At 37.7% G+C, this 13,912-nt stretch overlaps 1 protein-coding gene across 2 annotated transcripts in view; it reads right to left on the bottom strand.

Annotated features, from left to right (window-relative positions):
• The window catches only part of SUZ12 (SUZ12 polycomb repressive complex 2 subunit), a 43,019-nt gene extending 29,517 nt beyond the window's left edge, over positions 1-13,502 (bottom strand). Inside the window, exons 1-4 of one of the 2 annotated variants that reach the window (XM_032845438.1) lie at positions 12,988-13,502; positions 10,648-10,694; positions 10,495-10,559; positions 5,993-6,061 (exon numbers count right to left, since the gene is read on the bottom strand). In XM_032845438.1, the coding sequence (XP_032701329.1) occupies positions 5,993-6,061; positions 10,495-10,559; positions 10,648-10,694; positions 12,988-13,261 (455 nt within the window). In that variant the 5' untranslated portion in view covers positions 13,262-13,502. The remainder of the gene's footprint in view (positions 1-5,992; positions 6,062-10,494; positions 10,560-10,647; positions 10,695-12,987) is intronic. The other variant, XM_032845439.1, reaches the window with a different exon arrangement.
• Positions 13,503-13,912: the final 410 nt, after the last annotated feature.

Here is a 13,912-nt window from a genome sequence, read left to right as displayed (position 1 = left end):
AAAAAAAAAAAAAAAAAAAAAAAAAAAAAAAAAAAGAATAGCCAGATCTCACCAAAGGACCAAGGTTTTATGCTGGAAAGAGACTAAGATTAGTGCCTCTACTTTGTACACATTAATCTAACAATGGCAGGTGTAAGGCTTCATTTCTAGAGTTATGGCTGTATTACCTCATAACAGGATGATAAGCTATTTGGCATCAACACTGTTAGAAGTTAGTTACCCAACTTTTCTTATACATTTCATACTATGAAGTGTAAAACTGAGAAATTGGTGACTACATCAAGCCCATTATTCTGGGAATCCAGGATTTCTTCTAAGGTTGGGACACAAGGATAGGAACACTTTGTAATGAGAAGATAAAGCTGAATGAGGGGATGGAGTTCTTTACAAATAAATAAATCCCCTTTTAGAAGTAAAATAGACAAAATATAAAGGAATTATTGTAAACTCAAAGATTATACATGGAGAGACATCTTAATAATTTGTTCTTAAACACTTAAGAATCAGATATGTTCAGTAGCGACTGATAAGGCACCTTCAAGAATAAGTACATAAAAATAATCTGTGGCCCAAGTTCTGAAATAGGAACAACTAAAACCCAAACATGAAAAGATGCCGATTTAAAAGTAACTTCAAAACTTGTAGCCAATACAAGACTGTTAAAAAAGAAAGGGGAGAAACACATCAGATCTCATTAATGGTGGAAAAGACATAAAACTGAGTTAAGAAGCAGACTTAAGTTTTAAAAATGCAGTTAAATCTACAAAAGGGTAGGGAAACACCAATAATTCAATATAACTATTTAAAAGATTTTTATGGGGCACCTGGGTGGCTCAGTGGGTTAAGCTTCTGCCTACAGCTCAGGTCATGATGTTGGGGTCCTGGAATTGAGGCCCACATCAGGCTCTCTGCTTGGTGGGGAGTCTGATTCCCTTCCCTGCCTGCTGCTCTGCCTACCTGTGATCTCTATCAAATGTAAATAAAATCTTAAAGAAATAATAAAATATTTTTATGGCTTTCTTGGGATAAAGACCAACATCCTTAAATAGCCTCCAAGGCTCTACATTATCTGGCTATGGTCATCTGCTCTAGCCTCAGCCACTCTCCTTACTCTTTCTAATCAGCTGCTCTGGCCTCAAATGACATACCTATACTATTCCCTTTATTCAGAATCACCTATCTGTTCATCCTGTCAGTCCCCATTTTACTCCTATATCCATCTTTCATACCTCAGCTCATTTTTTTAAGGAGGCCCTCCCTGACCACCAATCGTTATTTCCAAATCCAAGATCCCAAACAAGAGCTGGATCACCTGCTTCATACATTCAGTTTCCCTATTTTTTCTTCCCTGGCCATTATTTTACAACTGTACATATTATACGATTATATCTTTTTCCTCCATAAAGGCAAGGTCTTCATCTGTTTTGTTCACCACTATATGCCCTAAGACTAGTATAAAGTTCTGGACTTGGTACACTAAGAAAACTGGATCTCAGAAAAAAAAATAGATTTGGACTTCTTTATACAAAAGATGCTTAGAAAAGAAAGATTACTAATTCAAAAGCTTAGGTGATAACAACAAATAAGAAGTGATGAGGCAATTTATGTTATCAACCTACTAAAACTTGAAAATGTCCCTAGTAAAAGTTCTAGTTCTAGTATCTTTTGAGGGGATTTCTCCAGCTGCTAAAAGAGGACCAGGAATGGATGATGTTTAAGTGGAAAAGAGAGGAGACATTTTGCTTTTCATTTAACTCAAATACTTTTGCACACAACTCCAATTTGGAAATCCCTTCATGCTATCTTTCAGACAATGGACATGCACTTAAGAAGTCAAAGGAGTCAGGACTACAGAATTCCAAAACTGGTAGTACTAACAGCACAAAAGACTCCTGGGATCCTGCTAGGATAGAAAACTAAAGAAAGACCAGAAATTTATTCCAGTAAGCCATAGTACTTGGTCAAAACCCAAAATAAATTCAAAACCCAAATAAGAATTGAAGAGGACAGAATACAAGGAATTATGTCAGACATTCTAAAAAGAAAATAAAGATATTTTAAATATACTCCATCACACCAAAAAAAGCAAGGATAAACAGCAGGAAAAACTTGAGACTGAAGGTACAACCACTATGAATTTCTAAAATCTTCTAATTAGTATGGAGTTTTCAGAAGCCATTCCTCAAGAAAAGAAACAATTTTTTTTTTTTAAGATTTTATTTATTTGGGGTGCCTGGGTGGCTCAGTCATTAAGCATCTGCCTTCGGCTCACTCAGGTCATGATCCCAGGGTCCTGGAATGGATCCCCATATCAGGCTCCCTGATTAGCAGGAAGCCTGCTTCTCCCTCTCCCACTTCCACTGCTTGTGTTCCCTCTCTCGCTGTGTCTCTGTCAAATAAATAAATAAAAAGATTTTATTTATTTGTCAGAGAGAAAGAGAGGGAGTGAGCAAACACAAGTGGAGGGGAGGGGAGGCATGGCAGGAAGAGGGAGAAGCAGGCTCCCTGCTGAGCAGGGAGCTCAATGTGGGGCTCAATCCCAGACCCCTAGGATCATGACCTGAGCTGAAGGCAGACGCTTAACTGACTGAGCCACCCAGGCATCCCAAGAAAAGAAACAATCTTCAAGAACAATAGGGTTTATTATTGAGGTAGGGTTACAATGTCAATTATGGCCTACTGCCATATGTTGACTGACATCTTCAAGAAGTAAAAACCATTAAGTGTCCATTTCTTCCCCCTATCAGCTGCTTCCCCTATTATGTTCTGCCAATATCTGTGACTAGTAAAGACAATGGTAGATCTAGAATGTATGTCAATAAAAGATCCTTGAACACCAACTTCATTTTGCACAGATAATGCTGGGAATTTGGCCTGGTTTATAAGTTACTACAAATGACATACATAAGTCAGGTAGTTGATTGTTCTACTTTGTGGCCATAGTACTACAGTATTTGTATCTTGATATTCCACTGAACTTTGGAGAATGAAATACAAGGGATTTGGGAATAGAGACATTACAATTTTCCAAGTGCTGAAAGAACATGAGAACCAATGGAACCAGAGAGAACCAGGCTACCATGGCTGAACAAATCCAGGATCCAACTAAACTGAGTAAGATCTGTCGGAGATGGTACAGAATAAAAAATATAAATGGGAAGACAGATATGTTTTTGTATATGACTTAACTTCTACTAATTAATGTCAGGGAAAAACAAAGATTAATTTTATTTTCTTGTAAAAGAATCTGACCACAGATTTTACAAAGTTTTACAGTGCAGGCATGACATATTGGTGTCTAGGGAACTTCTACAGTGCTATGTGATAAGTTTAATGCAACAACAAGATTATGCCTAATTTGAGATGAGAAATACGTTTAAGTGATTTAATAATACCAAGCCTTGGGGGTAAACGTAAAACAAAGCAATACCCCAATTTATTTTAGTGTCCCTGGGAGTGACACTACAACATTCATAAAGATCCTGAGGGATGGAGTGATGCTGAAGCACTTAGCACACAGTAACTCAACACCTCTGGGGCCTAAAGTGCCTTGCTGGCCATTAAGCTCCAACATAGTTAGGAGCGGTTTTTTTTTTGGTTTTTTTTTTTAAATATATATATGTATATATATATATATATATATATTTATTTATTTATTTAAAAGATTTATTCATTTATTGACAGAGAGAGAGCATGCGTGCACACAAGCAGGGGGAGCAGCTGAGAGGGAGGGGGAGAAGCAGGCTCCCCCACTGAGCAGGGAGCCTGATGCAGGGCTCAATCCCAGGACCCTGGGATCATGACATGACCTGAGCTGAAGGCACACTCAAACAACTGAGCCATCCAGGCATCCCTAGGTCTGATATTTTATTTTGAAATTTCTTTTTTTTTTAATATTTTATTTATTTATTTGATAGAGATTACAAGTAGGCAGAGAGGCAAGCAGAGAGAGAGAGGGGGGAAGCAGGCTCCCCGCCAAGCAGAGAGCCCGAAGCGGGGCTCGATCCCAGGACCCTGGGATCATGACCTGAGCTGAAGGCAGAGGCTTTAACCCACTGAGCCACCCAGGCGCCCCCCCTTTTCTTCTTTTTTTAAAATATTTTATTTATTTGTTTGACAGATAGAGATCACAAGTAGGCAGAAAGGCAAGCAGAGAAAGAGAAAGAGAGGGAGATGGATCGATCAATCTTGGGGGGTTGAAATGGCCAATTCACTAGTCTCACGTGGATCCTAAAGACTGAAAAAGTTGTTTTTCAAAATTACAGGAAGGAATTCTTGCAACCCTCTGATGCTTCTGTGAGTTAAAAACACCTCTGTTAAGAGTATTGGCCTGTGACGCCTAAGTGGTTCAGTCGTTAAGAGTACTGGCCTAGCTATTGAAACGACTGGGTCAAGAGGAAAAAAATTAATGGGTGAGTGATTATTCAAAGAGAATTGACTAGTATTACCTATCTCCCTCACAACACATATTCTAAGGGAAGCTCTGTAGTATTTATCAAAGCCAATGTCACAATGAGATACCAGTAGGTTTAGCAGTGATAAAGATAGAGCCTTAATGGGAAAGATAAAGAAAAGGGTCAAGTTTTCTTCTTGGTTCATTCTTCCTTCCCACACAAACCCTGAAAGACCTGGAGGGCCAATTATTAAAATGTTCGGGAGAAAAGAAACAGGAAACCTCAAAGATGAGGCTCTGACTACAGCTTATACTTTACATAAAAAAGGCCCTGAGGATCCCAAGAACTCTGTCTAGGGTAGGTAACCAGACAAGGATCTGGAATAGAAATTCAAGCAACAGAAAGTACATATACGGAGAACATTCTTAGTTCTATGTTTTAAGTACTCCTTGGGCAGGAAGAGACAGATTCGGTAAAGATTTGGGATCTCAGCTTCTAGGATGGACTATCACAGTTTATTTACAAGTCAAGATTGCCTAGATATGGAAATATAAATTACAGTACAATCTTGCAAGATATATAATTAAAAATGTGATTTTACAATTCAATTAACAAAATGACCTAATTCAAAAGCCAAACTTAACATATAAGCAACTGCAAAAATGACATACCAGTTACTAAAATGAAAAATCATAAAGTATCATTAAGTCAGTGTACATCCTATCTTTATCGATAAGTTATGATTTAAAATTTTGAGAGACAACAATCTGTTGTGGCAATTAAAAAAATTTTTTTTAAAAACCAGCTTCATTTTTTAAAAAATCTAACATTTTTAGTTTTGTATTCTCCCTAAAAGTAGTCAATGAATAAACAACTACCACCCAAGTTCCTCTGTCTCTTTAGAATGATACTCAACTTTCTTTAGTTTACATATCAAAGAAAAAAATGGAAATAAATACGCTGTTTAGCTTAGGCAATATAGTCAGAACTTTTAGGGATTAGTTCTAGGTATTACATTTGAAAACATACAATAAATAGATGCTGTCCAAAGGGTCAAGTTTCTGAAACTCTTATGTGAAAAACATATTTCAAATATAAAGTTAGGAATACTTTGAAAGGCCTAAATATGGGGAAGGACAAGATGAAAAGACAGCCTCTTTCAGATTTGAAGACAATTATTTAGAAGAAATGTGATATTGTGAAGAACCTGGCATACCATCTAATATATAGTAAGTATACCATAAATATAAGTCTCCATCCCTCCTTATGTGAGGTAGTACGGTTAATACCGACTGCAAAAGCTACAGAAACTTTGAGTCAACATGCAAGAAACTAGTAAATAAATAATAGTGAACACAACTGCCTTAGAATAACAGTGAGTTGCCAGATTGAAGTTATTCAAGATGAGGCTTAAGGGTTCTCTGCCACGGATGCTATAGAATTAGTAATTCCTTTTACATATGAGTTTGGACCAACTGACCTTTAAGGTTCCTTCTAACTCCTTACAATATTGGGGTGATCACTAAAGAAATGATCACTAAAATTTTTTCCTCTTTCCTCAAGTATGTCACTTAATGTAAACTGATAGGTTATCTTACCTATGAGATTCTTGCTCTCCTTTCATTTTCTCTACTTTTGATAACATATCATCAACTTTAAATGTTTTCCTGAAAGAAACAGATAAACAAAATAATCACTTCTCGACTGGGAAAAAAAAAAGATTATACTTTATTGTCACTGTAATAGGCAAGTTGGAAATCTGATTTTGATTATTTTTAATAAGATAAATTGTGGATAGTTAGCCATAACAATGAATACTACATTGAAACAGTGTACGTTATAATACAGCAGACAACCCTTCAAGTCCCATCTCAAAAGCTATCTTTTCCATGAAACCTTTTGTAATTAGTCCCAAACCAGAGTGATTTCCCCTTACCTATGACAACTGGCTTATATTTATTTTGACATATAGTGTCATAAATGTGAACTTGCACAAATATTTTATTTCTTCTCCTAGACTATAAGCTCCTGAAGGGCAGAGACTGCTTTTCTTCAAGGAAAGCCACATCACTGTACCTTACATTTGAAAGGTATTCAAGCATCTGTTGGACTGAACCAAACAAATGCAAATCACATATTTTGAAACATTCATCTATTTCTATTAAGTAACCTGACAAATATGTGTTAACACTATTACATAAAAATAAATATTTTATTAAAAAATCTGAAATAAAACATCCTCAAAGATTCTTAGCAATGGCTAAAGTTAAATGATATGTCATAATAAAGAGATGGTTATCAACCATCATGGAAAAATTTTGAAGTTTAGGGGACATGCCCATCAAATCATAATAAAATTATTAGCTTTTAACTCCAGAAGTTGAAGAGAAAAAAGTACTTTTTCCACAAAACAGAAACTTAAATTAAGAATAACTCCCATATACTCCCAAGCAATTTAAGAATGGACTCTAAAGCAAGCCTTATCTTAGTTCTTAAGGTGGTCTATTATATGTGTCCTAGAGACAGAAGCTAAAAATCTAGACCCACATATGTTAACTGAAAATGAATATTTCTTCTCAACTCATATTTTCTTCAAACTTACGACATGAAAAACTTAATGTACTCCACATGAATTACTTTGTAAACCTTGAATTCAGACACTAGAAATTACTATCAGGCTCATTTCCTCATAACAGCTACTGTACTCAACTACTATAATAAAAAATTATCAGTATAGAAATATTAATGTAAATATATTACAGTAAAATACTAATAAGGAAGAGCAGAATTGATGCAATCTATAGTTCAGGTGAAAAACAGCCTCCATTAAGAAAAGATTGTTTAGGAAAAAAAAAAAAGCTTCTCTCTTTACCTTTAGAGTTACTGAAAACTTCAATTAATGTTTCATCCAATAGAGCATAAAGGAAGTACTTTAGAAGGATGGCAATACATTTTCAATCTCCACAGATAAGAGAGAAGAAAGAAGAAAAATGTAGGATTATTTTAGGCTAGTTACAAAGAACTTTCCAGTATAAATACTGAAATGTACTACTGAGGAAGGTTGTAAAGTTACTGGAAACTTTTAAGAATAATGAGTTTTTCTTTATGCAATGATTAAGAAGAAATCCTGTCTGTAAGAAAGAAAAGTTAAGACTAAGTCACAAGGTTCACCTCTTCCAACATTATGGAGGTGTGCATAGGAAAGCTGAGTGTTAACAACCGTGTGAAATAGGTTAAGATAATATAGGCAATCCAGCCTTCTTTAGGAAAAAAAAACAAAACAAACCACATAAGCAACTATACAAAAGCAGTCTCACTCCCAACACCAAGTATGTCTGTTCTTTAGAAAGATACTGCTACAGCAGCTCAGATTTAACAAGGGAAATGGTTATCAAAAGATCATCAAAAAGGAGAATATTTTTAAAATTCAAGAAATTCAAGAAACTCCAGGAAATTTTCTTAGGAGGATTCAGAAACAACTTACATGAACTCTAGTAAAATGGATTCAATAAAAGATGCCCTTCTCCTCACAAATATTTCCACTGTATGAGTGTTGTGTTACTCTATAGAATGTGAATACTTCTATGAAGTGAAACTAAAGTACAAGGTGAGTTTAACAAACACACTAGAATTAATATCGCAATGGACTGTATGACTTCAAAGGGAGTGACATATTTATTCCAACAATGAATATTATGCTGTTATAATAGTAAAAAAGGAGTCCCAAAACATTTTGAGCAAAGGATAGTTATTAAAAGCAATTTTATAAAAGGAGTCCCAAAAACATGTTTAACAAAGACCACACCATTAGGCTAAATTCACCACCTTCCAAAGCCACCAGCTACTTTGAAAAGAACAGCACTCATCTGAGGATTTATAAGTTGTATAATTTGTTAAAAATTAATTTCAATGTCTTTTATAAGCCAGGCATATAACAAAAGCATTAAGTGATTCCTAATGCATTTTTGCATGGAATAAAACCTATGGGATTTCTACGTTTATTGCCTGGTAAACAGCTGCAAAACTCCCCCGAAAGACAATTTTTTGCCTAAAAAGCAATAAATTAAGAAAAGTAATTTCTTCTACAAAGCTTTTAAACCTGTCTCTACCTATTAGCAGACAACAGAAATGTATCCCACAATGAGACAGTCTAATAGTCTGATAAACAAACATGACAATAATGAACTTAGATTTTAAATGTGTTTTTTAATTTATGGATTAACTCATTATTTTGCAAAAAACATAATCACTTTAAAAAAAATGTTTAAGGGCGCCTGGGTGGCTCAGTGGGTTAAGCCTCTGCCTTCGGCTCAGGTCATGATCTCAGGGTCCTGGGATCGAGGCCCGCATTGGGCTCTCTGCTCAGCGGGGAGCCTGCTTCCTCCTCTTTCTCTCTATGCCTGCCTCTCTGCATACTTGTGATCTCTCTCTCTCTGTTTCAAATAAATAAATAAAATCTAAAAAAAAAAAAAAAAAAGTTTAAGTAACCTCTACACCCACATGGGGCTCAAACTTACAACACCAAGATCAAGAGTCTCATGCTCTACTGACAGCCAGTCAGGCACCCCCAAACCTAATCACTTTTAAATTAAAATCGGGCCGCATCCTAAATGGTAACTGATCTTCCATATTAAAAATACTAGAGGAAAAAAGTTAAGTACTACTTAATCAAAATCTCCTAGTTTTATAGAATAAATCAGCACACCATGAACCACAGGCCAAATCCTGCCTACTGCCTGTACCCAAACCACAAGCTAAGAATGACTTTTATGGATAAATATGTGCAATTGATTTGAACAGTAACCAAACCCCAATTAAGGTAAATGCCATCTCTTCCCACCGCACAAAAATGAAAGAGTCTCACACTTCTCACTAGCAGGCATATTTTACAAAACACTGTACTCAATTATTAGATTTTAAATTTTATCAATAAAAAGAACTGTGAACATTTTTTTTCTTTTTGTGTAAGTATCTACTTACATTCTAACTAATAATCTTAATTCTGCCTCCTGGACCACAAAGCCTAAAATATTTACGATCTGTTCCTTCACAGAACAAGTCTGTTGAACCTTGGCATAGATCAAATAATGACACAGACAGGCAAAGAGCTGACAAATTTAATTCTGTTGCCTAATCCATCACCTTCTTCTCCTAGTTATTTAGGCTCTTGGCAAGCTTCACCTATTAAATGTAACACACACAAACACGCAATCGCTTGCATACTCTCTCTGTTCAGAAAGATTACCAGAAGACAAATAGTTTTAACATTTCAATCCTTCAAAGTACACCTACGTATATATACAAAGCTAAACCAAGTCTTGCCATAGAAACATGATGCTTACTTAATAATCAGTAGGAGGGAGGCTCTAAAGGAGTTTGGTTTCAAAGTCTATTGGGATAGCTTAATGGTTTTAGTGAGTCAAGATTAACAATACCAAATGCTTAATACAAGCTCTTTCCTTTAAACTTAAAATTGTTCATTTGATATACTCAGTCACCTTGCATGTAGGATAAGAAACTAGCATTCCATAATTACATATGGTTAAAGATTGCATGTTTTAAACAAAAATAAGCTCTGATCGACACCCCCATTGTCCACCTGAAAACTAGATAATTAAGACTTCTTGTTTTTTAAGGACATTCAGTCTATGGAGTTCAGAAATATTTCCTCTTCTAGAAAGACCACCACCAAAGATATAAAATGAGACTTTCTGAACCTATCATTATGGAAGCAAATTCTTCGTTGTTAGAACATATAAGAAATATTTAAAAATTAACTTAAATTTATGTATTGAAGATAGTTTCCCTGAGCCCTTTAATATTTAAATCCACAGCTTTCACCAAACTTGAAAATACTCATAGCACAATATAAAAATATTATTCAGTAAAATTACTTCACTCACTCCACTACTGTATCATTTCTACTAGGAAAAAAAATTGGTAATAAACTAGGATTTAAAAAAATGATACTATTAAAAATCGCTTGGCAACCAATTCAACCAGCCACTTTTTCATATTTAATCTTTAATTATAAACAGTACCTTAAATTAAAACTTTAACATTGTCTGATCAACTCAAAATAAGACTCATAAAAATGTACCTTTTGATGTTTGTTCTGGAGTTTCGATGAGACATGTAAGTAAGAGTCCTGTGCAAAAATATTGGCTACAAAAAAAGGTTTTAAAAATATTAAAATTAAATAGGCAAAATTCTAAGAAAAAAATAATATTCATTAATTTTATTGACTACTTACAGCTATAAGATTTCGAGTTCGAAGAAATCTATAGATCTGCGTTGGTTCTAGGTAACAGGAAACAAAAGGATTACTTAAGTTCTCAAGAAAATAACCAGTCCAGCCAGTATTATAACCAATGTAAACCAATCACCTGTATGAAAATCATGTACTAAATAGTGACATCAAGAAAATTAGCATGCACAGTAACATCAAAAGACATTCAGTCTATGGAATATATTCACAAAACTCAATTACATTTATTTTAAATTTAAGGTTCTCTACAATCTTGTGCTTAAGCCTTGCCATTTCTAAGGTAGCTACCTTTGAAACTAGTCTGTATGCAGAACTGAAGACTAATTATACTGAATTAATTAAGCTAATTGAAACTATAACCCATCTCCTCCCAAAAATGAACTGAAATGAGGTAGCTGGATTCAGCAGAAGAATTTATTGATGCTAAATAACAGAATAAATTTTCACTTTTTAACTGGTCTTTTAAAAAATTAGTAGTAAGCTGAAACAGAATAAAACACTTTCGCAGATGTCCTAATGAAGGTATAATGAAAGTCTGCCAATACTGAAAGAAATGAGACAGACCATCCCTAAAATTTCCAATGAATATTTAATTATAATTGAAGTTTTTATTTACTTTGTTCAATATAAATATGATCCCAATATGTAAATACTAGGTTAACACATATTTTTAATCAACAAATCCCTAGGCTTTTAAATGCTCTTTAGTTAAAAATTCGTTTGCCTTTAGAGATAAAGAAATATATATATTTTATATACAAATACAACAATGCCAGTTCCTTTAATTTAGTAGTATCACATTTCTTTAAATAAAGAAGTATCAAAAGGAACTAAAGATAACTTACTACACCAGTATATGTATCAAAGCATTTTAACTTCCCAGAAATTAAGATCAATACTAGAGAAGAATCAAGTTGTTGTGTGATAAAATCTAGCACTTAATGACAGTTTACTCCTCCAAGGTAGACTCATCAGAAAGCAAAAATAGCTTAAACTTTCTTGGCCGCTTTGTCTCTGCATCACATTTAGAAAGAAATGTTTAAATTTCCACTTAATCTTCAGTTAGTTTAGTTTTAGTGTCAAATGCATAAAAAAGAGAGAAGATAATTTAGAAGGGGTAGAAACATGTACGTTTATTGTCATCACGGCCCTTCAGTTCTCCACCATTTTTCCAATTTAAAGCACTCCAGATTTTTTCAAAGTAGATTAAGCAAAAGTAAGACTGTGAATCTCTCAAGCAGGTTCAATATTCGTTTCAATAAAAACTGAAATTCCTTGTATTAAATTCCAATTAGGATTTCAAGAAGCACGAATAAGAGAGAATGAGAGAAGGGTATTAAACAACGTAATACCTCTTTTCAAGCACAGCTGATACCAAGCCTTTAACATATGCCACGGTAAAATTGTAAATAACGACATTCGGCGGTAAAGCTGAATTTTTTCAAGTTTCTGTTATTTAGCTATTAGCGATCATCCAACTTATAAAATGTACACAAAAGCAAGAAGGAAAACAATCACGATTTAATACTCATTAAAGGACAATTGAGATTTACAGTCATGATGTTTTTAATAAATTCTATTGTTTGTTTCCAAACACCTTGCCTTCCTTTCAAATCAAGTCATAATTCTGCCCCTGAAACAGGACCTTAAAAGCCAAAACTGACATAAGAAAATGTTCTGGAATTAAGACAAGTACAACGGGCAAAATTCCGAGGCAGTCTCAAGAGTAGACACTCTAAGCGCTACCTGACTCAGTTTATGTACCCATGGAATGGGTGGATAGATCTGAAAGGTTTCAAGCATCCAAAGGTGCCATGTTAACGTGCAGCACCAAGTAAGTGCGAAAGCATTTCAGGCAAATGACAATTGGGTCGGTTTCCCTGCACTCCTCTCTTCACAAGCTTAATTTGACTCCTCAAAACGTACAACCGAAACCCTTGTACTTCTAGAGTAAGAAAAGACAGGAAAGAAAGCAAGAACTAGTCTCGGGATCTGACTGCATCCTCAGTCCAACTGTAACCTCCCCACCTAAAAGCCTGCTCTTTTAAACGTGGGGCCCCACTGCCCAAGCTCTCGGGTAAATCTTCGGGGAGTCAAGAACCTCACCTGCACCCCCAGGTCCACCTCCTCCCCCCCAAGGCCCTACCTAGACTTCGGACCCCCTTGCCCGTAATCCCTCAAGTGGGAACAGACCCCTCAATTTCTCCCTCCACTCCCAAATCAAGTCGAGTCCCGGCGAGGAAGGGGGGCCCCAGCACGAGTGTCCCGGCCCCCTAATGCTGGAAGAGGGGGTATTCCTGCCCTCAAAGCCGCAAACACACTCACTCTCAAAGGCCTGGAGGAAAAGCTCGTGGTCAGCCTGGACGTGCTCCATTTTCGGCTTCTTCACCGGTAACACCGCGGCCCCCGCCGCTGCCGCCGCGGAGGAGGAGGACGAGGCCGAGTAACTGCCGCCTCCTCCACAGCCCCCGCCGCCGGATTTGCCGCCCGACGCCGTCGCCGCCGCCACCGCCGCCGAACCCCCGAAGCCGCCTCCCCCGGACCCCGCGCTGGGCCCCGAGCCGCCCCCTCCCCCACCGCCGTGCTTCTGAGGCGCCATCGCGGTTCCTGCCTCCTCCCCCCGCCAGCTACCCGCCGGGCGGCCCCGGAGAGTAAGCGCCTGCAATACCAACCGCTCGCCCCAGCAGGCTCCGGCGGACCGAGGGGGGAAGGAGGAGAGAGGGGAGGAGAGGGGAAGGGAAGGGAGGAGGAGAGGAGGGAAGGAGGGAGGAAAAAAAAAGTGTCTCCTCCTGAGAGCCCCGCTTCGCTCGGGAGGCCGCTCACCCTAGCCTGGCCTCGCTCCGCCCACTTCCCCCGCCCGGCGTCCTGATTGGCCGGCGGGAGCGCGCGCCGCCCGGCCGCCCAGCCCGTTGGCCCGCGGATTCTCCCGTCAGTCACGCGGAGGCGCTTCTCGCGGAGGCGCGGCTTGGTTGGCCCGTGCGCGCTGCCGATCGCGGGCCCGGCCGCCTCTTTGAACTGAATTCGCGGGAAAATTAGGGGTCGGAGCGGCCTTCCTGCTGGCCCCGGTGCATTGTGGGGAGAGAGGGACCCGGCGAGCGGCTTAGGGAGCCGTTTCTCGCCTTCCGAGCGTCGTCAGTCACCGCCCCCAGGGGGGTAGAAGACCCCTGAAGAGAGGCGGGCCTCTGAGGAACTGGGGGCGCGGGGCCTGTTAAATGAACGGAGATCCATTACGGGTCATCGAGTCTCTAAC

Source organism: Lontra canadensis, unplaced genomic scaffold (assembly GCF_010015895.1).
Source record: "Lontra canadensis isolate GAN:19392208 unplaced genomic scaffold, GSC_riverotter_1.0 scaffold163, whole genome shotgun sequence".
NCBI lineage: Eukaryota > Metazoa > Chordata > Mammalia > Carnivora > Mustelidae > Lontra > Lontra canadensis.
The sequence above is the reverse complement of the archived record's forward strand: the minus strand, read 5'-3'. Positions and strand labels throughout refer to the sequence as shown.